This window comes from Prionailurus viverrinus, chromosome B2 (assembly GCF_022837055.1).
Source record: "Prionailurus viverrinus isolate Anna chromosome B2, UM_Priviv_1.0, whole genome shotgun sequence".
Classification (NCBI taxonomy): domain Eukaryota; kingdom Metazoa; phylum Chordata; class Mammalia; order Carnivora; family Felidae; genus Prionailurus; species Prionailurus viverrinus.
Window position 1 is genome coordinate 66394958 of NC_062565.1, and position 20849 is coordinate 66415806.

General features: G+C 43.5%; 1 protein-coding gene across 1 annotated transcript; it reads right to left on the minus strand.

Annotated features, from left to right (window-relative positions):
• Nucleotides 1-18972: 18972 nt before the first annotated feature.
• On the minus strand, nt 18973-20149 carry DPPA5 (developmental pluripotency associated 5). Its single transcript, XM_047860788.1, has 4 exons — nt 20064-20149; nt 19800-19916; nt 19547-19726; nt 18973-19122 (listed from the first exon to the last, which is right to left on the minus strand). The coding sequence occupies exons 2-4, from the start codon at nt 19909-19911 to the stop codon at nt 19064-19066; spliced, it is 351 nt and encodes a 116-aa protein (XP_047716744.1). The 5' UTR covers nt 19912-19916; nt 20064-20149; the 3' UTR covers nt 18973-19063.
• Nucleotides 20150-20849: the final 700 nt, after the last annotated feature.

The window sequence follows — 20849 nt, forward strand, 5'->3', positions numbered from 1 at the left end:
TATTTATTTTTTTTACATTTATTTATTTTTGAGAGACAGAAACAGAGAGACAGAGCACAAGCGGGGGAGGGGCAGAGAGAGACAGAATCTGAAGCAGGCTCCAGGCTCTGAGCTGTCAGCACAGAGTCCAACACGGGGATCAAACTCACAAACCATGAGATCATGACCTGAGCTGAAGTCAGATGCTTAACCAACTGAGCCACCCAGGCGCCCCTTTTTCTTTTTTAAATATTTATTTATTTTGAGAGAGAGAGCATGAGCACACTCATGAGTGGGGTAGGTGCAGAGAGAGAGGGAGAGAAAATCTCATGCAGGCTCCAAGCTGTCAGCACAGAGTCCGATGCAGGGCTCAATCCCACAACCCTAGCATCATGACTTAAGCCGAAATCAAGAGTCAGACACTTAACCAACTCAGCCACTCAGCTGCCTCTAAAACATCTTTATACATCCAGCCAACAAATTGAAATGGTTAACAAGAAAAAATACACATTCAGAGGTCTGGTATTGATGTTTTAAAAAGGCAATTGTTTGTGCATTGCTATCTATTTGAACCTCAATCTCTCAGCTAACATGGAATCAGAGGAGGGACTTACACTAGCAGATAAATTGTCTGCTGTAACTGCCCCAAGTGTGCCTGTCCATCAGATACCTGTTCTTGCAAGAACGTTGATTAAAACCTCCCTTCACTGTGCTCTGAGTCTCCACGTCCCTCCTTTGATTGGGTCAGGGGGCTTATTTCTCACGCCACCATGCAGGAAAAACTTAAGTCTAATGAGACAAAATGATGATCCTATGTGACCCAACATAAACTCTGAGACACTACCTGTGGAAGCACAAATTGGTATAACTATTTTTAGCACTTCCCAACTCATTTTAAGAGGCTTCTATTACCCTATTATTAATACTAAATGATAGCACCTAAGATCAATATCTGCCATAAGTATAAATGTAAAAATTCTCAAAAAAAAGCTATTACCCTAGTGGCACCTGGGTGGCTCAATTGGTTGAGCATCTGACTTTGGCTCAGGTCATAACCTCACAGTTTTTAAGTTCAAGCCCTACATTGGGCTCGCTGCTGTCAAATGTTGTCAGCATGGCCCACTTCGAACCTCTGTCCGCATCTCTCTCTGCCCCTTCCTTGCTCATGCTCTCTCTCTCAACAATTAACAAAAAAAGGGGGAATGCAAGCTGGTGTATCCACTCTGAAAAACAGTATGGGGGTTCCCCAAAAAACTAGAAATAGAACTACCCTACAACCCAGCAATTGCACTACTAGGCATTTATCCACGGGATACAGGTATGCTGTTTTGAAGGGACACATGCACCCCCATGTTTATAGCAGCATTATCAACAATAGCCAAAGTATGGAAAGAGTCCAAATGTCCATTGATGGATGAATGGATAAAGAAGATGTGGTATGTGTGTGTGTACACACACACACACACACACACACACAATGGAGTATTATTCGTCAATCAAAAAGAATGAAATCTTACCATTTGCAACTACGTGGATGGAACTGGAGGGTATTATGCTAAGTGAAATTAGTCAGAGAAAGACAAAAATCATATGACTTCACTCATATGAGGACTTTAAGAGACAAAACAGATGAACATAAGGGAAGGGAAACAAAAATAATATAAAAACAGGGAGGGGGACAAAACAGAAGAGACTCATAAATATAGAGAATAAACTGAGGGTTCCTGGAGGGGTTGTGGGAGGGGGGATGGGCTAAATGGGTAAGGGGCACTAAGGAATCTACTCCTGAAATCATTGTTGCACTATATGCTAACTAATTTGGATGTAAAATTTTAAAAATAAAAAATTAAATTAAAAAAAAAAGCTACTACCCTATCAAACCCAAAAGTTTATAAAAGGAATAAAACATCACAATAAGAAAAATAATCCCGGGGCATCTGGGTGGCTCAGTCGGTTGAGCGACTGACTTCGGCTCAGGTCATGATCTCATGGTTTGTGAATTCAAGCCCCGCATCGGGCTCTGTTCTGAGAGTTCAGAGTCTGGAGCCTGCTTCTGATTCTGTGTCTCCCTCTCTCTGCCCCTCCCCCGTTCATGCTCTGTCTTTCTCTCTCTCAGAAATAAATATATAAAAAAAAAAAAAAGAAAAAAAAAAGAAAAAGAATCCTAGCAAGGCAAGACAGTTTCAACATTCAAAAATAAATTAATGTGGGGCACCTGGGTGGCTCAGTGGGTTAAGTGTCCATCTGACTTTGGCTCAGGTCATGATCTCACAGTCTGTGAGTTTGAGTCCCATGTAGGGCTCTGTGCTGACAGCTCAGAGCCTGGAGTCCACTTGGGGTTGTGTCCCCATCTCTCTCTGTCCCTCCCCAGCTTTCTTTCTCCCTCTCTCTCAAAAATAAACATCTAAAAAAAATTTTTTTAAGAAAAATGCAAAATTTGGGGCGCCTGGGTGGCGCAGTCGGTTAAGCGTCCGACTTCAGCCAGGTCACGATCTCGCGGTCCGGGAGTTCGAGCCCCGCGTCAGGCTCTGGGCTGATGGCTCAGAGCCTGGAGCCTGTTTCCGATTCTTGTCTCCCTCTCTCTCTGCCCCTCCCCTGTTCATGCTCTGTCTCTCTCTGTCCCAAAAATAAATAAACGTTGAAAAAAAAAAAAATTTAAAAAAAAGAAAAATGCAAAATTCAATCAATGTTGAATTCCAGTCCAAGATGGCAACATTGAAAGACCTCACTTCCTCCGCCGATACAACAAATCTATGCCAATAAATAGAGCAATTCCTCCTGAAAAAGAATTTAGGGCTGATTGAACAGCTTCTGCATAACAAAAGACATAGAGAATGGCAGGAGAGATGGTAACAAAGGGAACTCCCACCCCCAATGCTGAAAACTGCAGCTAGGGAGTGATAGTACTGAGGTATGGTGAGCAAATTTCTCTGCCCTGGGGCACAGAGAAAAAGCTGCAGTTTAAAACGGCAACTAGAATATAAAGAAACCAGCCCTAGAACCTTGCCAAATGTCAGGGAGCTTCTGGAACTCTCTCCAGGTCAGAAGGGCTGATGAGCTCCAGAGTTTATGTTTCCCCTCCATCTTGATAGCACAGACAGAAACAGTCCTGGCACTGTAGCTGGCCTGCCACCTCAGTGTTCCCTGGGCCCCTAACCCACACCAGTCCCAGTCATTCCAGCAAGGCAGCTCCAGTGTGGAGCACACCAGAACACCCCTAGTCAGTCTCACTACAGTTCCAGCCATCTTGACAAGATGACACAGGTGAAAAGCACCCAGGAACACTCCAGGCCTGTACCACTTTGGCTCCTGATAACTTGCCAGGGCACCCAGAGCAAAGTACCCAGTAGCCCACACCTGCCTCAGCTCCAGCTGCTCCACCACGGTGCCCTCTGCATGGAGCACCCTGAGACATACTAGCTTGTACCCACTTCAGCTTCAGCTGCCCTATCAGGGTGCACTCTATGCAGAGAGCCCTGGGACTGCCCCAGCCTGCACTCACTTCAGATCCAGCCGTCCCACCAATGTGGCCCAGAACAGAGTGCCCCAGGATTCCCAGCCCATACCAGCCAACCACAGTCACCATGCACACACAGTCTACACAGGCAGTGACCATACACAAAATCATTCCTTCAAGTTAGAAGTAGCTGTTCTGCCTAACACACAGAAACAAACACAAAAAAGTCAAACAAAATGAGGAGAGAGAGAAAAATATGTCCCAAAGGAAGGCAAGACAAAATCTCAAAAAAACATAAATGAAACAGAGATAACAATTCACCTGATAAAGAATTCAAAATAGTGGTCAAAAAGATACTCACCAGACTGGAGAGAAGAGCCAATGAACTCAGTGAGAACTTCAACAAAGAGACAGAAAATACAAAAAAGGACCAAAGAGAGTTGAAGAATACAGTTACTGAAATAAAAAAATACACTATACGGAATCAACAGTAGATTAGAGGGTTATAATCTTGAAGACAGAGTAATGGAAAGCACCTAAGCTGAAGAACAAAAAGAAAAAACAATTTTTGGGGGCGCTTCGGTGGCTCAGTTGGTTGAGCATCTGACTTTGGCTCAGGTCATGATTTCTTCATTCATGGGTTCAAGCCCCACATCCATCGGGCTTGCTGCTGTCAGCACATAGCCTGCTTTGGATCCTCTGTCCCCCTCACTCTCTGCGCCTCCCCTGCTTGCCCACTCTAAAACATAAATAAAACATTAAAAAAAAAAAAAAGAATAGTGAAACTTAAAAATAAAAAATAATTTCTTTAAAAATTAGGGTAGAAAAAAAAACAAAAAATAAAAAAATATTTAAAAAAATAAATAAATAATTAAATAAATAAAAATGAGGGTAGGTTGGGGCTCCTGAGTGGTTCAGTTGGTTGAGCTTTTGACTCTTGGTTTTGGCGCGGGTCTTGATCTTGTGTTTCCTGAGTTTGAGCCCTGAATTGGGCTCTGTGCTCTCAGTGTGGAACCTGCTTGGTATTCTCTCCCTCCCTCTCTCTCTCTCTCTGCCCCTCCCCTGTTCTCTCTCTCTTTTTTTCCTCTCTCAAAATAAATAAATGAACTTTAAAAAAAAAAAGGTTTTTTTTTAAGTGTTTGTTTATTTTGACAGAGGGACAGAAAGCGAAAGTTGGGTAGGGGCAGAGAGTGAGAGGGAGAGAGAAAGAATCCCAAGCAGGCTCCACACTGACAGCACAGAGCCTGACTCGGGGCTCAGTCCTACAAACCATGATATCATGACCTGAGCCGAAATCATGAGTGGGACATTCATCTGACAGAGCCACCCAGGCACCCCCCCCAAAAAAAACTTTTTTTTTTTTTAATTTTTTTTCACGTTTATTTACTTTTTGAGACAGAGAGAGAGAGACAGACAGAGCATGAACGAGGGGGGGGGCGGTCAGAGAGAGAGAGGGAGACACAGAATCCGAAACAGGCTCCAGGCTCCGAGCTGTCCGCACAGAGCCCGATGTGGGGCTCGAACTCATGGACCGCGAGATCATGACCCGAGCTGAAGTCAGCCGCTCAACCCACTGAGCCACCCAGGCGCCCCCAAAAAAACTTTTTTAAAGCAGATAGGTTAAGGGATGTCTTGGTCAACATCAAGTAAACAATCATGTGCATTATAGAGGTCCGTGAAAGAGAAGAGAGAGAGAAAGGAACAGAAAATTTATTTAAAGAAATAATAGCTGAAAACTTCCCTAACATGGGAAGGAAACAGGCATCTAGGTTCAGGAAACAGACTTCCAAATAAGATGAACCCAAAGAGGTCCACACCACAACACTAAATAATTAAAATGTCAAACATGAAATATAAAAATTCCTCACCCAGAACTTAAAATTAAATTGAAATGAAATTAAAAGCTCTGAGAGTAGACATGAAAATCTTCATTAAACAAGCACTCCATGTGACTTTATGTTTACTAAAGAGGTACTTCATATTAGAATCACAGATTTTTAAATTCCTTAAGGTTGCTGCTTAATGCAGGTACCAATCTATAATGAAATGTATGGTGGGGGTGGGGAGTGATGGACAGGGTAGGAAGTGTGCTGAAGCTTTGCTAGACCTACTAGTCTGGAAACTTGTGGGACCCAAGGAATTTAACAAAAATCCCCTACCCCTGGACAAGCAAAGCAAGACTAACTCCATTTTGTGCTACACCCACCATCTCATGTATAACCCCCACATGACCTACTTATTGCTTAAGACACTCCCCACCCTAGTCAAGCCGATGAGCACACCCTTACTGGAAACCAGCTCATGGAGGAATGCGGAACCCCTAACTGCCAATTCTTAAACCCCGCCTTTTGACCGCCAAACTTGCATGCCAATCCTGACCAGAGTGATAGGCTAGTTCAAACAGTTACTATAGGGTAAATGGTAATTCAATTGGCCACCTGCATGTGGACTGACATGACTATGCAACTTTCTGTGTGCGTTACAATCTCATTGGCCACTGGCCCCTATAAAACTGCTACGCCTCTTAACCTAGGGGCCCAACTCCCTGCTCTGCTGTGTCAGGTATACTTGGGCCCAAGCTTGAGCTTGCAAATAAACCCTCGTGCATTTGCATCGGTATCGGCTCCTTGGTGGTCTCTCGGATTCGAAATCAGGGCCATTACAAACTGGTTTTGAAAATGACAATTTTCCTGAGGGTGGAGAGTGTACCAATCAGATAGGGTGACAGAGAGAAGGTATAAGAACAAGCACTGGTGACTGAAGTGTCCTAAGTTGTGGGTGCTTAATGGCTGTGGTTCATCACATAAGTTCTTCGTTGAAGTAAACTGCATTTTGGTGACAGTTTTCCAAAACTGTGGTGAGAAATAAACTAGACTGATATATAATATAAAATGTACTTAGGGGCTTCTGGGTGGCTCAGTTGGTTGAGCGACTGGCTCTTGATATCGGTTCAGGTCACGATTTCACAGTTTATGAGTTTGAGCCAGTATGGGGCTCAGAGCTGACAGCACAGAGTCTGCTTGGGATTCTCTTTCTCCCTTTCTCTGCTCCTCCCCACCACACATGCACACTTTCTCTCTCTCAAAAATAAATAAACATTAAAAAAAATACATGTATATATATATATACACACATATATATATGTGTGTATATATATATATATATTGACTTATTACTGGAGCGCCTGCCTGGCTGGCTCAGTGAGAAGAGTGTTTAATTCTTGATCTCAGAGTTGTGAGTTTAAGCCTCATGTAGAGATTGTTAGGGTCAGGCGAAAGGCAGGGTAAAGATAGGAGTCAGAGGCTAAAAAATTTTAACAAAGGCTTTATTTGGGAACTAAGGTCTCAGGCGAGGTTCCGTGACTCAGGGAGAGAGAGAGACAAGTCAGGGAATTCGCACCCAGGTGTGGTGGGGTGGGGTTTTTAAGCTGCAGCGGTTCTGGGTTTAGGTCCGGGTGGGCCTTTTTCGCATCAGGTCGTGCTGTCGCTCGGTGATTGGTTGACCTCCAATTCGTTCTGGCACGCTACTAGGGGCTTTTCATTGGGTTGCTCTGGCAAGATGGCCATCCCCTCTACTGTGGTTCCAAGGACATCCTAACAGAGATTACTTAAATAAATAAATAAATAAATAAATTTGACCAATTACTAAAAGATAAAAATTGAAATTTTTAGGAGTATAGTATCCTTTTAAAGCCAAAATATCTCATTACTCATTATTTTGGATAATTTTTATCACCACCAATCACACTCAAACCAATATATAACTTTAACTTAACGAGCTATAACCACCAGGTTAAACAATTTGAATAAACTGTTGATCTAATTTCTTAAATTTCTTAACTTTGTTAGGTAGAAGCTAGATATGAGCAGTGGAAGGAACGCAGGAGGCAGAGTCCCAAGTCCTTGAGGGGGGGAATGATAGAGACTTGAACAGGAGGCAAGGATGATGATAAATAGGTCCCAGATTAGAAGGTAAGGGTGGGGAGATCCACAAAATCCCGACTTTGCAGTTTCCAAAACCTTGGGACTAACAGACCAAGAGTCACAGGTGCAGAGCAAGTGCTCTCCTCTTCCATCTCGGCCCCAGGGTAAGCCCTACATTCATTATAATGCATTTGCCTTGTGGTTAAAACTCTCCCCCACCCCAGTGAGAAAGACTGCCATGATGGTCTGGTACAAACCTTGCAGGGTCAAAAACTCCCCGTACCCACCTGTAGTATGAGTCCCACAAATGATTGAAAGCAGCCTCCATGAGAGACCACCCCAGTGTACATCTCGGCTCCTCCCAGCCCAGGAAGACCCAACAAATAAAATTCTAAGGACAGTTGTATCCCGAGGAACCTGCCTGCTGTCTCTTAGAGAGTGTACTGTTGCTTTAATAAAACTGTTGCTTTCACTTTGGGCATCAATCTCTAATTCTTTATTGCTAATATTAGTGCCAGGAGTCAAGACAAAACACTTTTCACGTTGACAACCTCAGTGCACATTAGTCTTGGAACTTCTCTTTTCAAAAGATAGATAACTTTTTTTTTTTTAAGTTTTATTTATTTTGAGAGAGAGAGCATGAGCAGGGGAGGGGCAGAAAGAGGGAGAGAGAATTCCAAGCAGGCTCTGCAGAGCCTGAAGCAGAGCTAGAACTCATGAACCATGAGATCATCACTTGAGCCGAAATCAGGAGTCAGACACTTAATTGACTGAGCCACCCAGGTGCCCCTAGATAACTTTAAATACAGACAAATATAATGAAGGCTTTCTACCCTATTAAAATTTGTCACTAATGTTAAGCTTACCTATTAAAGAGAACGTATGTGGGCCACCTGGGTGGCGCAGTCGGTTGAGCGTCCGACTTCAGCCAGGTCACGATCTCGCGGTCCGTGAGTTCGAGCCCCGCGTCAGGCTCTGGGCTGATGGCTCAGAGCCTGGAGCCTGTTTCCGATTCTGTGTCTCCCTCTCTCTCTGCACCTCCCCCGTTCATGCTCTGTCTCTCTCTGTCCCAAAAATAAATAAACGTTGAAAAAAAAAATTAAAGAGAATGTATGTGAGAAAGAATGTATGTGATTTTTGACACTTTCCTAATTTCACAGAGCATGGTAATATCTCTCTTTTCTAAATTTAAAATTTTAGTTAAGAGATAATCAGACCATTAAAATAAAGTGTTTTCAGGGAGTCTGGGTGGCTCAGTCAGTTAAATGTCTAACTCTTGTTTTTGGCTCAGACCATGATTTCATGGTTCTTTTGATTGAGCCCTGTGGGCTTTGAGTTGTTAATGGGAATTCTCTCTTTCTCTCTCTCTGCCCCTAACACACTCGTGTGCACGTGCTCACTCTCTCTGAAAATAAGTAAACATAAAAATAAAATAAATAAAATAAAATAAAATAAAATAAAATAAAATAAAGGGTTTTTTACTGTCTGAAAAAAGCGGGGCACCTGTCTGGCTCAGTCAGTAGAACTTGATCTTGGGGTCATGACTTCAAGCCCCTTGTTGGGGAAAGAATTCACTTAAAAAAAAAAAACCAATGTTATCCACCACGTTCCCAGACTAAAGAAGAAAAACCACGAGATCATACCAGTTGATGCAGAAAAAGCATTTGATAAAATTCAACACCCATTCAAGACTTAAGCAAAACAAACCCAAACATTTCAGTAGGTGGAGAAGAGAACTGCCTTAACCTGAGTGATATTTGATTTACAATAAAATGTATACATTTGGCCTCCATCCCCTTTTTGGTCCAGAGAGCTCCTAAAACCCTTAAAATTTCCTAAGTGAGGAGAGTGATAAGGGTGCCTTTTGTCATGTTAATGAGGTGACTTTTGGATCCCATCACTGCTTAAGTTTAGAGGGTGTGTAGAGGGTTGAAACGTTCAGTCCCACCCCACTGACCTCTGGGGGAAAGGAGAGGGGCTGGAGGTTGAATCAATTACCCATGGCCAGGGACTTAATCAATCATGTCTTTGTAAAGTAGCCTCCTTAAAAAAACAAAAAGACAGGGTTTGGAGAGCTTCCAAGAGTGTAAATATGTGGAGATTCAGGGAGGAGGCATGGAAACTCTGTATCATTTCCCCATACCTTGCCCTATGAATCTGTTCATCTGGCTGTTGCTAATTATATGTTTTATAATAAGGCTGTAATCTACTAAATATTTTCCTGAATTCCTGAGCTGCTCTAGCAAATATATTGAATGAGCCTGGGGAGAGCGCAATAGAAACCTCCAATTTATAGCTAGTTGGTCAGAAGGCAGGGTTCAACTGGCATGGGGGAGGGGAAGCAGTCTTGTGTAGACTGAGCCCTTAACCTGTGGGATCTGATGCTATCTTTAGGTCGATAGTGTCAGAATTTAGTTTAATGGGTGCCTGGGTGACTCAGTTGGGGCTCTGTGCTGATACCTGGAAGCCTGCTTTTGGATACTCTGTCTCCTTCTCTCTCTGCCCCTCCCCTACTCATGCTCGTGCGCTCTCTCTCAAAAATAAACATTAAAATAAAAAATAATCAATAGCCAAAGTGTGAAAAGAGCCCAAATGTCCATCAACAGATGAATGGATATAGAAGATGTGTTATGTATACACATTGGAGTATTACTCGGCAATCCAAAAGAAAGAAATCCTGCCATTTGCAACAATGTGGATGGAACTAGAGTGTATTATGCTAAGTGAAATTAGAGAAAGACAAATATCATATGACTTCACTCATACGTGGAATTTAAGATACAAAACATGAACATAAGGGAAGGGAAGCAAAAATAATATAAAAAAGGGGAAGGGGGACAAAACATAAGAGAATCTTAAATACAGAGAACAAACAGGTTCATAGAAGGGGCTATGGGTGGGGGGATGAGCTAAATGGGTAAGGGGCACTAAGGAAGAAACTCGCTGTTACACAAAGGGGATGAATCACTGGAATCTACTCCTGAAATCATTATTGCACTATATGTTAATGAACTTGGATGTAAATTAAAAAATAAATAAATGAATTAAAATAAAATAAGAATTTAGTTTAACTGTAGGACACCCGGCTGGGGTTGCAGAAGTGCTTGGAGTGGGAAAGCCTACACACCTTTCATAACCAGAAGTGGCAGAAGTGAAATAGTTGTAGTAGAGTACTGAGAGGACAGGAGACACACAGGAGGAGTTTTTCCTAAGCAAGTTGATGAAAAGCATCTACAAAAACCTCCATCTAACATCATATTTAATGGTGAAAGACTGAATGTGTCCCCTCTAAGTCAGTTCAAGGCAAGAGAGGGGCAGGAGAGAGGAATTATAAAGGAGCAAGAGAAAACTTGGGGATTTTGGAGATGTTCGTTATCTTGATAACGGTGATGGTTTCACTGGTATATACAAATATGTCAAAACTCATCAAAATGTACACTTTTAGCATGCCATTTATTCTGTGTCATACTTGTTAAAATTTCTCAAAAACAAAACAAACCACAATTGGATACTCCTATATATTTATTAAAAAGCTCACCTTTTTAAAATAAGTTTTCAGGGGCACCTGGGTGGCTCAGTCAGTTAAGTATCTGCCTTTGGCTCAGGTCATAATCTCATAGTTCATGAGTTTGAGCCCCACATCAGGCTCTGCGCTATAAGTGTGGAGCCTGTTTGGGATTTTCTGTCCCCCCTCCCCTCTCTTTCAAAAAAATAAATACAGTTTAAAAAACAAAATAATAATTTTCATACCAAATCCTGGCAAGAAACATTAATGATTTATAATAGTAAATTGAGGACTAACTGAGATATAAATAATAGCTGATATTCCTCTCTATACAAAATACCAATACCAAATAACAAATTTTCCCACCAAAGCCCATAATAAGATGTTAAAATAGGACTCCTAATCTTTGTAGTTTTGTCTGAGGCCCCAAAGCTGAGAAAAATATATATCAAGTACTCTCACATTCAACAAGAGGAAGTTATAACACCTATAGAGGGCTTGTAAAGCAGACTGCTTGGCAAAAATCCAATTCCACCAACATTAGCCCATCACCCAATTCCAGGCTATATATAAAGAAGGCTAAGATTTAAATGAGTTCTTTAAAGACTTGTGTCCACACCATGGGAGAAATCTAGGGATCTTTCCCCAACCCCTTCCCAAGCCAAGAGAGGGGTCTTCAGGAGAACCGCCAAGAAATTTTCTGTGTCCTCTATACTTGATGGAACACAGAGACTGGTGGATGGGTGAGTTTCAGATCTGCAAAAGTCTAAAGGCAAAGGGCCAACCAATTGTCCAGATGGCAAAACATGGAGAGAGGACTAGTGTAAAATGGAAAGGTGTTTCCTTGCCAGTGGGGCAAAAGTGCCTATGTCCTGTGGACCTAGAGAAAAAGGCCACCTTGAGTCATCTTGAAAATGCTGCTCAACAGAACTCCATGGAACTCCATTCCAGACTCTATGCAATCCTCTGGTGGGTTCCTCAGAGATCCCTCCAGCGAGGGCCCTTTGACTACAGGATCCCATCAAGGGTGAATCCTCCTCTGACTGGCTATTTGACTCCTTAGTTTTTGGCTCACAGCAAATCAAACCCTTGGAATTTCCTGAGGCAGAGCCATTGAGGTGTCTTTTTCTATGTTAATGAGGTGACTTTTGGACCAGGATAACCAACCACTGATCAGAGGGTTGAAACTTTCAATCCAGCCCTTAGACCTCCAGGGGATAGGGGGCGGGAAATTGAATTGATCACCAATGGCCAACAACTTAATCAATCATGTCTGTGTTATGAAGCCTCCATTAAAAATCCAAAAGGAGAGGGTTCGGAGAGCTTCCAAGTTAGGGAATAGGTGGAGATTTGGAAAGAGTGGTACATTTGGAAAAGCATGGAAGCTCTTTGCCCTTTGCCCATCTCTTTCATCCAGCTGTTCTGTGTTATCCTTTCATAATAAACTGTCAGTCTAGTGAGTAAATTGGCTCCCAGAGTTCTGTGAGCCACCCTAACAAACCCAAGGTGGGGTGAGGGTCATGGAAACCTCTAATTTATAGCCATTTGTTCAGAAGTACAGGTAATAAGCTGGACTTGCACCTGGTGTCTGAAGCCCAAGGAAGGGGGCGTTGGAAGCTCCAATATGTAGCCCATTGTTCAGAAACACGGGTAATAACCCAGGTTCATGACTGGCATCTGAAGTGGTGGTGATGGAGGGAGGCAGTCTTGTGGGACTGAACCCTTAACTTGTGGAATCTGATGCTATCTCTGGGTGGGTAGTGTCTCCCCTCTCTTTGTCCCTCCCCTGCTCGCTCGCTCTCTCTCTCTCTCTCTCTCTCAAACAAATACACATTTAAAAATTAAAGAAACAAAAACAAAACAAAAAAAAATGGGGCACCTGGGTGGCTCAGTCAGTTAAACGTCCGACTTCAGCTCAGGTCATAATCTCACAGTTCATGGGTTCAAGCCCCACATTGGGCTCTGTGCTGACAGCTCAGAGCCTGGAGCCTGCTTCAAATTCTGTGTCTCCTTGTCTCTCTGTCCCTCTCCCTCTCAGTTTCTCTCTCTCAAAAATAAAAATAAAAATAAAAAAAAAAGAGAGGAATTGTCTATCTGTTCTCCCTTTTAGTTCCTTTCTTCATACCCAAAGCCCTGATTCATTCCACCATAGTTTCTTTGCCTTACCTGTCCCTCATTAAAGTCCCACACCTGTGGCAGAAGTTCATGCTAGCAGTCCTTGAAGGTTGGACATTTTATTTTTCTTTTTCAACAATATAGCTGAACACTATTTAATTTGGCAGCTTAATAAAATTAAATCTTAGACATCCCCTGTGCAACAACAATAACCATGTTTTCTGCTAAAGTTAGAAAGAAAAACAGGGGCACCTAGGTGGCTCAGTCAGTTAAGTGTCTGACTCTTGATTTTGGCTCAGGTCATGATCTTACAGTTCGTGAGTTCGAGCCCCATCGGGCTCTGTACTGACAGTGCAGAGCCTTCTCAGGATTCTCTCTCTGCCCCTCCTCTGCTTGTGCTGGCACTCTCTCCCTCTCTCCTCTCTCAAATTTTAAACTTTTTTTTTAATGAAAAAGAAATAAAAACAAACCGCATGAAATTAGGTCCAGATTTTGATGGCTGAAGTCAGGTTAGGATAACCTAGTGTTTCCAGAACTGCTATTGCAGAGATTACAACATGGACATGGTACAGCCATCTCTCTTTGAACAAAATCTAATTCCCAAATTCTACATGCCAAACAGATAAACCTCTTCTTCCTCATTAGTTAACCATACAATTTAATGTTTCAGATTTAGTTCCTGTAAATCACGTTCCAGATGCTTGCTTTCTGAAAATATTCCCTGAAATCCTGAAAATGCTCCCTGGCCACATCTTCATTTTTGTTTTCTCCCTAGAGCAAGGTTCCTGAGCAGGTGGCAAAGCAGACACTCAACAAAAGTTTCCAGATTAAACAAACTGATGGGGGGGGGGGGGGGGGGGCGGAGGCAAGGCAGAGAGATTAGAGAGGAATCGGGATGTAAACTGAGATCCTAGCTGAACTTGAGTGGTTCTGAGGAACCAGAGCTTCTTTAACAGCTCACCATCAGTTTAAACCCCTGGATGACTTCTCCTGCTCTTAGCATGGTCTGCAAGGCCTTGGGCTGACCTGCTTCCTCCCTTCCCAGCCTTAACACTGTCTGCTCTGCTTTACTTCAATCCCAGCCACTCGGCCCAAGCGTTGGTTCCCAAGGTCTCTAGTGGGTGGCGCATCTGCTCCAGTCCCTTACGCCTGGCCAGGCTCACAGACTGACGTACTTGGGGAAACTTCCCTAACCGCACCCCCCCAGGTCAGTCCCAAGCACCCTGAAGCTCCTCCAAACACTTGATGGCCAGACAGCCCCACTCCCAGTGACGCCCTGGGTCCTGGGAGTCCTGGCTGCACCTCCTGGGGAGCCCACAGTGAGAGGGAGTGGAGATCTGTTTGGGCACTACTGTGGGTCCCAACCAGGAATGCCTACACCTGCTAGGAATCTTCCCCTTCCCCCACTTCATGCAAGGAGTAAAATTGTTTCTTGTAATCTTCAAAACTTACATACATATTTAAATGTGAATATATGAATCATGAGGAGGGGGTGTGACTGATGAGCCTTGGTTTTCCTAATCTGTAAAATTACAGTATTGAGAGAATTAGGTGAGTCACTAAATGCAAGATCTTGATGGAGTTCCTGGCAGGCAAGAAGGCCTTAATCAACACTGGCTATTGTTAACCACTTTTGGGCCAAAGGATTTCACTAGATTGGATTTTGTTCCTGTTCATCAATTCTGTTTTGTAAGCAATCCAGGCTTTCCTTGACTAAATCCTAGATTTTCCTCCTCTCCAAATCTCATCAGTGCCAAAGTCTGACCTTCCCTAGGGCAGACCCCTCATCTCCATTACAATGAAAGTTGTTTTGCCTTTCATAATCATGCACTTATCCTTGGAAAACTGGTCAAAAGCTTAAAACTCAAGGGGGAAAAAAAAAGGTAGCCACCCCCAAAACAACCTTTTTTTTTTTTAATCTTCAGGTTATTCCAAAACCTTTCTTATGAATTTTCTCAAAGTTTTGTGTATGTGTGTGTGTTTTTAAGGGCTAAAACATCTTCATTCCAGGGTGTGCATGGAATCTATGGCATATTCTTAAATTTCCAGATTTTGCTACTTTGACCCAGATTAACCTAAAGATGTTTTCTACCCTTGGAAGCACTGCCCTCAGGACGAAATTTGTAGATTTTAAGTGCAAGGACAGTTTTTGTTGTCATCATTGTTGTTTTTAATGTTTATTTATTTTGAGAGAGGAGAGAATCCCAAGCAGGCCCCTGGAGGTCAGCGCAGAATCCCACAAGGGGCTGTATCTCACAAACCAGGAGATCATGCCCAGAGCTGAAATCAAGAGTCCCATGCTTAACCGACTGATCCACCCAGATGCCACATAAGGGCAAGGACAGTTTTGTGTGTTTCATTTGCATTGCAGAATTTGGATTCCCAACTCTCCAGTTTACATTTCCACACACATTCATTGCAAACTGATTGTTTGAAGGGTGCACTAGGCAAGGACAATTTGAGGGAACCACAACTGTTGGTCTATAGAGCAGACTCAAGCAAGAAGTACAGAACTCAGAAAGACTACGCATTTTAACAGATCAGCAAAAGAAGAGTATGCCAACCATCTCTGGATGAACTTGTAGAGAAACAGGCAATATTACTGCTGGGGGTGAAATTACCTTAACCCCTGTGGAAGGCGATTTGGTAATATCTATCAAAATTATATATACTTTTTCTTCTCTGGACCAGCAATTTTCCCTAGAATGTAGCCTACAGACTACTTGCAAACTGGCAAAACAATGACTTTCAAATATTCACCACACCTATGTAAAAGCCAAAGGTTGGGAACAACCCAAAAATCCTTTGGTAGAGAACTAATTAAATGGAATAATGCCCAGCTATAAGGAAGGAGGAAAATAATCTACATTTATAATTGTAATTGTATTTAAAAAAAAAAAAAACTCTGGGAGAGTGCATAGACAGCTTTTTATTTTGGGAGAGTAGAAATAGGTAGATAAATGGATAATTTTTATAATCCTATAAATGATAGGAAGGTGACTTTTCTATCATTTTGGGATTCTGATCCATGAGTGTGGTACCTATTAAAAATTTGCAAGTAAGTGTTAAATATTACTGTTACTTAAGAAAATGCTGTTTATTCCAATATAACTACAACCAGTACTCTCCCCTTAGTCCATAGTTCTCATTACATTGCAACCATTGACAGGTTTTCAAAAACATCCTGCCCAATGCTGTTCCGTTAAAATGTGCCCAAAGCCATAGAGAAACACCATGAGGTGACCACGATTCACCAACAATCTCTTCCCTGGAAACTAAGATGGCACCTGCCAACAGCCCACCTCATCCCAAACGAGCCCCTCCCCAGTCTATGGAGTCTTGGGCCCTGGTATTGCCTCTGGTCCTGGCAACCAATGATACTGCCATGACAGGCCATGAGATCTCCTTGCCTGCAAGGAACAAATGTGCAAGACAGACCAACCTTTGTAAATAATCAAGCCCTCTTACCGCATGGAGCTAAGCCAGCTTCCCCTCCTGACATTCCAAATAGGAGGAAATTCATTTATCTGTGTCTAGTTCTTCAAAATCAGAGGTACAGTTGTTTTAACAATCATTTCTTGTGGGTGTGGGAAATATGAGACTGATTTCCCCCCAAAATCTTGGGCAGGAGCTGCTTTCTGACCAGAGTATTGGTACAATTCTCAAGGCTGTAAGGGAGGGTGTCAAAATGCCAATTGAGGTACATGCCTGGTCTCCTGCTCTACTCACCAAAGGAACTTCAACAGTGTGCCAAAATGCATCTTTGTTTTCCCAGTTACCCAAAAGCTGTATGGTGTGCTAAAGACCCCAAAAAACAGGACAAGCATTCCACACTTTCAGGAGACAGAAAAACAAGGCCCTTTACAAAGGATTTCCATGGCTTCTCCCATTGAGTCTTCAATAATGAGAACCTTAAAGGATTGGGCTGGAGGCCGGAAGGGAGCAATCTAGTTCCAGTGGCAGTGGATGAAGAGCAGCCTTCCTCCTACATTCAAGAAGTATTTATTGAATGCCCATTGTAAGGGACATTGTTCTAAGACTTGGCATAGTCTTAGGACATAGTCTTGGCTTATTTAATCCTCACTACCACACATTGAGATAGTTATTATCCTCATATTACAAACAGGACACTGAAGCACAAAGGCAGACATGCGCGTGGCTCCAAACCTAATAGGTAGCTGATAATTTTTCAAACCCAAGCAGTCTAGCTTGTATCAGCGTCTTCTGAAATAACCCTTAAACATTCTATCCTACATATTGCCTGTTTCAAAAAAAAAAAAAATCCCTGTCTTGCTGGAGTTTACACTATAGTGGAAGAGAGGAGGAAAATGAGCAGCTAACACTGTCAGTAAGGTTTACAAATGCGATGAAGAAAAGTAAAGTAGGTTAAGTAAAGACTGTGAAGGAGTGGACCTCTCTAGAGATGAACATGGACCTGAGAGAAGGGATCAGAACAATTTGAAAATGTGAGAAATGTTCCAGGCTCAAGAGAGAAGATAAAAGCCCTGAAGGGGTACCAAAATGGTTTGCTTGAGAGGCAGCAACAGGATAATAAACTAGATTACACAGGGCCTTACAGGTCAGGCTAAATAAATGTCTCTCAAAAATAAATGTTAAAAAATAATAATAATTAAGAGTGGCTGAAGAACAGATCGTGAGATAACTAAAAGAGAAACCATTGAAACCTGTTTGAGTCTCTTCCAGGAGTCCTGGCAAGGGAAGATGGGAGTGGAGACGGCAGGGCTGGAGAAAATGCAGGTGCAGGAGGGGCTTCAATTTGGGTTATTTTTTTGAAGGTAAAGATGATTGGGCTTGCTCCTCGATTTCATGTGAAGTGTCAACGATGGCTCTTAGTTTTTGGCCAGAACCACTGGGCTAAAATGGTGGTGCCATTCATTTAGTGATAGTGAAGGGGGTGGGGGTGGGGGGGTGGGGAGCAGTTTTCTGATGGACATGCCACCTTGGCCTCTTGCAGAAAACATCTAATTGATAGTTTTCTCTCCCATTATTGGTCAATCTCCCGAAGAAATAGTCAACACTTCTTACTATGTGATGCCAGTTATAAGTACCATACATATATAAACAGCTAAGCCTCACAACTTCATATGGAGTCAGATGCTATTATCTCCAAATTAGAGACTGAGGTCGTTGAACAACCTAAGGTCATAGGGCCAGAAAGCTCCCTAAGTGGGATTCATTCTGATCTGTGAACTACCAAGCTAATCTCTAGTAGGGAAAAGTGTAGTCCCCAGTCTGACTGTCCCTCCACCATCAGGATTGAGTCCCACCTATTGTAAACCTTTCATCTACCCCCCCCCCCAATTTCACTTACCCTTTGGGGGCCAAGTGTGGTAATTTTGTATAAGTGTGGTAGAGAATCCCAGAGACCCTTTCAAGAGGTCTGTATGGTTTTCCCTTTTCATATTCCTATCTATAAGGCTAAATTTTCTTCAAATTCCAACCGAAATAACATTCTGCAGCAGACTAAATGCAGAGAACTCAGCTAGTGGTCTTCTATTTGGTTTACATGTATATAAAAGTAGTACATTGAAAAGGTACTGGCGCTTCTGTATTTGTTTGAGAATATTTGCTTTTCATTTTATACATGTTATGTTCACCTATTATAGTTATGTTTAAAAAGAATCCAGGTCAGTTCCAGACAATATCACATTTCCCCTAAGACTGACTGAGTTTTGGTCAAAGCTGCATCTCAGAACCCAACTCCTAGACCCTCCCTTTTTTTTTTTTTTTTTACCAAGTGTGCTCTTGGACATTTCTAGCTGTGAAAGTTTTAATTAAGGGTTAAACTCAAGGGCCACCTTGGCTGTGATGTTATCTCCAATATCTTCAATGAAACATCAAGGAGCTATTTATTCAAAATTTTATTCTTTAATCAGCAAACTTGGGAGGAGAGGGGCAGGTGGCAATGGTAGCTACATTAGGACTCCGAGGCAAAGCCAGAGACCAAACAGTTGGTTTTTCCTTGCCATGCTGGAGCAGACTTTAAACCAGGCCAGATCATTCCAGCTCTGACCACAGTCTACTCTCAATCCTGCATCCAGGTGCGTTGGTTGCTAACTGGCTTCACTTCATCCAAGGACCTAGATGCAGGGCCTTCATGGCATCCTCCAGCTTGAGCATCCCTGCACCAGAAAGCAACAGATGTTCATGAGGAGAGAGGGTAAAAGCCTGGGCAGTTCTCAGCCTCTTTAAAGGTTCATTTCTGGGACTTCCCAGCCCAGCGGTCTGCACCTGGAATTCTTGGGAGTCCTCAGAATGTGGGGTCGCTGAGCCCATTCCAATATCCCCCAAGAAGCTAGGGGGAGTGTTGGAGGGAAGGGAAGAATGGGGGTCAGGTCTCAGATAATCTTCCCCTATGAGGCCAGTCCCAGGCAGCCTCTCTTCGTAGTCTTAATCCAGCGTCTCTAGGACCAAGAGACGGCATTCCTGGGGGCCGCCCGGGTGGTGCCTAATGTGAGGGTGGTGGTTGCCAGCGGAACAGAGGGAGAGTTGAGAAGGGCTACAGAAGAGGGAGTAAAACTACCCAGGCTTCCCCAAACCTCTCACCTCGTTCCTGTCGCTGGCGGTGCCACTCGGCCATGGACTGGAGCATCCATTTGGCCCTAAGCTTGTACAAGTAAGAGCCATAAACCACGACCTCGGCGAGTCCCGAGGATTCCTGAACCTTTAACTCAAGCATGACTTTGCTGACTCGCTCGATGTACGGGATTCGAGATCCACCTACGCCTGTTTGGGGAAGGAGATGAGCGCTCAGGACCACGGAGACCGAGACGCCTGGGTCAGGGCTGGGCTCACTCACCAAACATAGCTTCCAAGAGTTGTGTCTGGACCTGAAACACCTCAGGATCTTTCAAGTCGTCGGGAATTTTCACCCACGGTGGAATATCTTTTCGTTTCGGCAGCGTCCCCATCTGCACTGGTTTCAAAACCAATTACACTCCAACCCAAGCTAGGCCTAACACAGTCAGCCAGGGCCACAGCGCGGGCTGGAAGTTGAGCACCTGGGCAGGCCCCGCCTACAACAAGCCCCGCCCCCTGCCTGGGGCCCTAGTCGGCCACTCACATCGCTCCGGCTCCGCCGGCCCGCCTGCGCTTAGGTCGTGCACGTGACCACCTCCGTCACCTTACTCTCTCCCCAGCACCGGTGGGCCCAGCTGCTTCAGAGGGTATAAGGGTTTCCGTCTTCTCGCTGCTTCCGCACCAGAATCTCTTGGCCTGGGGAGTGTGTGGGGGAGAGGGCGATGGCAGCTCTTCCCCTGGGAACAAGCGGTTGGGCCTGAACCCCCAAAAGTAGAAAACTGAGGTTTGAGGGTGCGAGAACCACAGGGGAGCTGCCAAATCAAGTTCTTGCCTCCCGCGTTCCAAAGGAGGGTTCCATTTCCCCTGGACCTAACGGGGCCCAACCCTGAGTCTTCACTGAGACCCCTACAACTCATGGGGACTTGGGAATTAAATTGCTGCCATTTAACAAATGAGAAAAGGAGATTCAGAAATTATTTATCTTCAAGGAATGTGATGGGGGCTCTAAACTGCCCCTGCTGTCCACGTTCCTTGAAGCCCATGAGTCTGGAACTTTTAAATCTGTCCAGATTTCAGAGCTCAGGTGTGCCGCACCTGGCCATTTTGGCCCAAACTGTATGTTTTTAATGTTTATTGATTTTGAGAGAGAGAGAATGTGAGTGGGAGAGGGGCAGACAGAAAGGGAGAGTGAGAGAATACCAAGAAGCCTCCACACTGTCCAGACTTCTGGTTCTAAATAGTTTTGTTTAGGGGCAGGTGGGTGGCTCAATCAGTTAAGCACCCAACTTGGGCTCAGGTTATGATCTCAGGTTTGTGAGTTCGAGTCCTG

Coding starts and splice junctions, on each gene's coding strand:
- DPPA5 (XM_047860788.1), bottom strand. CDS start 19,911: ATGGGGACGCTGCCGAAACGAAAAGATATTCCACCGTGGGTGAAAATT. Junction 19,727..19,799: donor ACTCTTGGAAGCTATGTTTG/GTGAGTGAGCCC, acceptor TTCCCCAAACAG/GCGTAGGTGGATCTCGAATC. Junction 19,123..19,546: donor CCGCCAGCGACAGGAACGAG/GTGAGAGGTTTG, acceptor TTTCTGGTGCAG/GGATGCTCAAGCTGGAGGAT.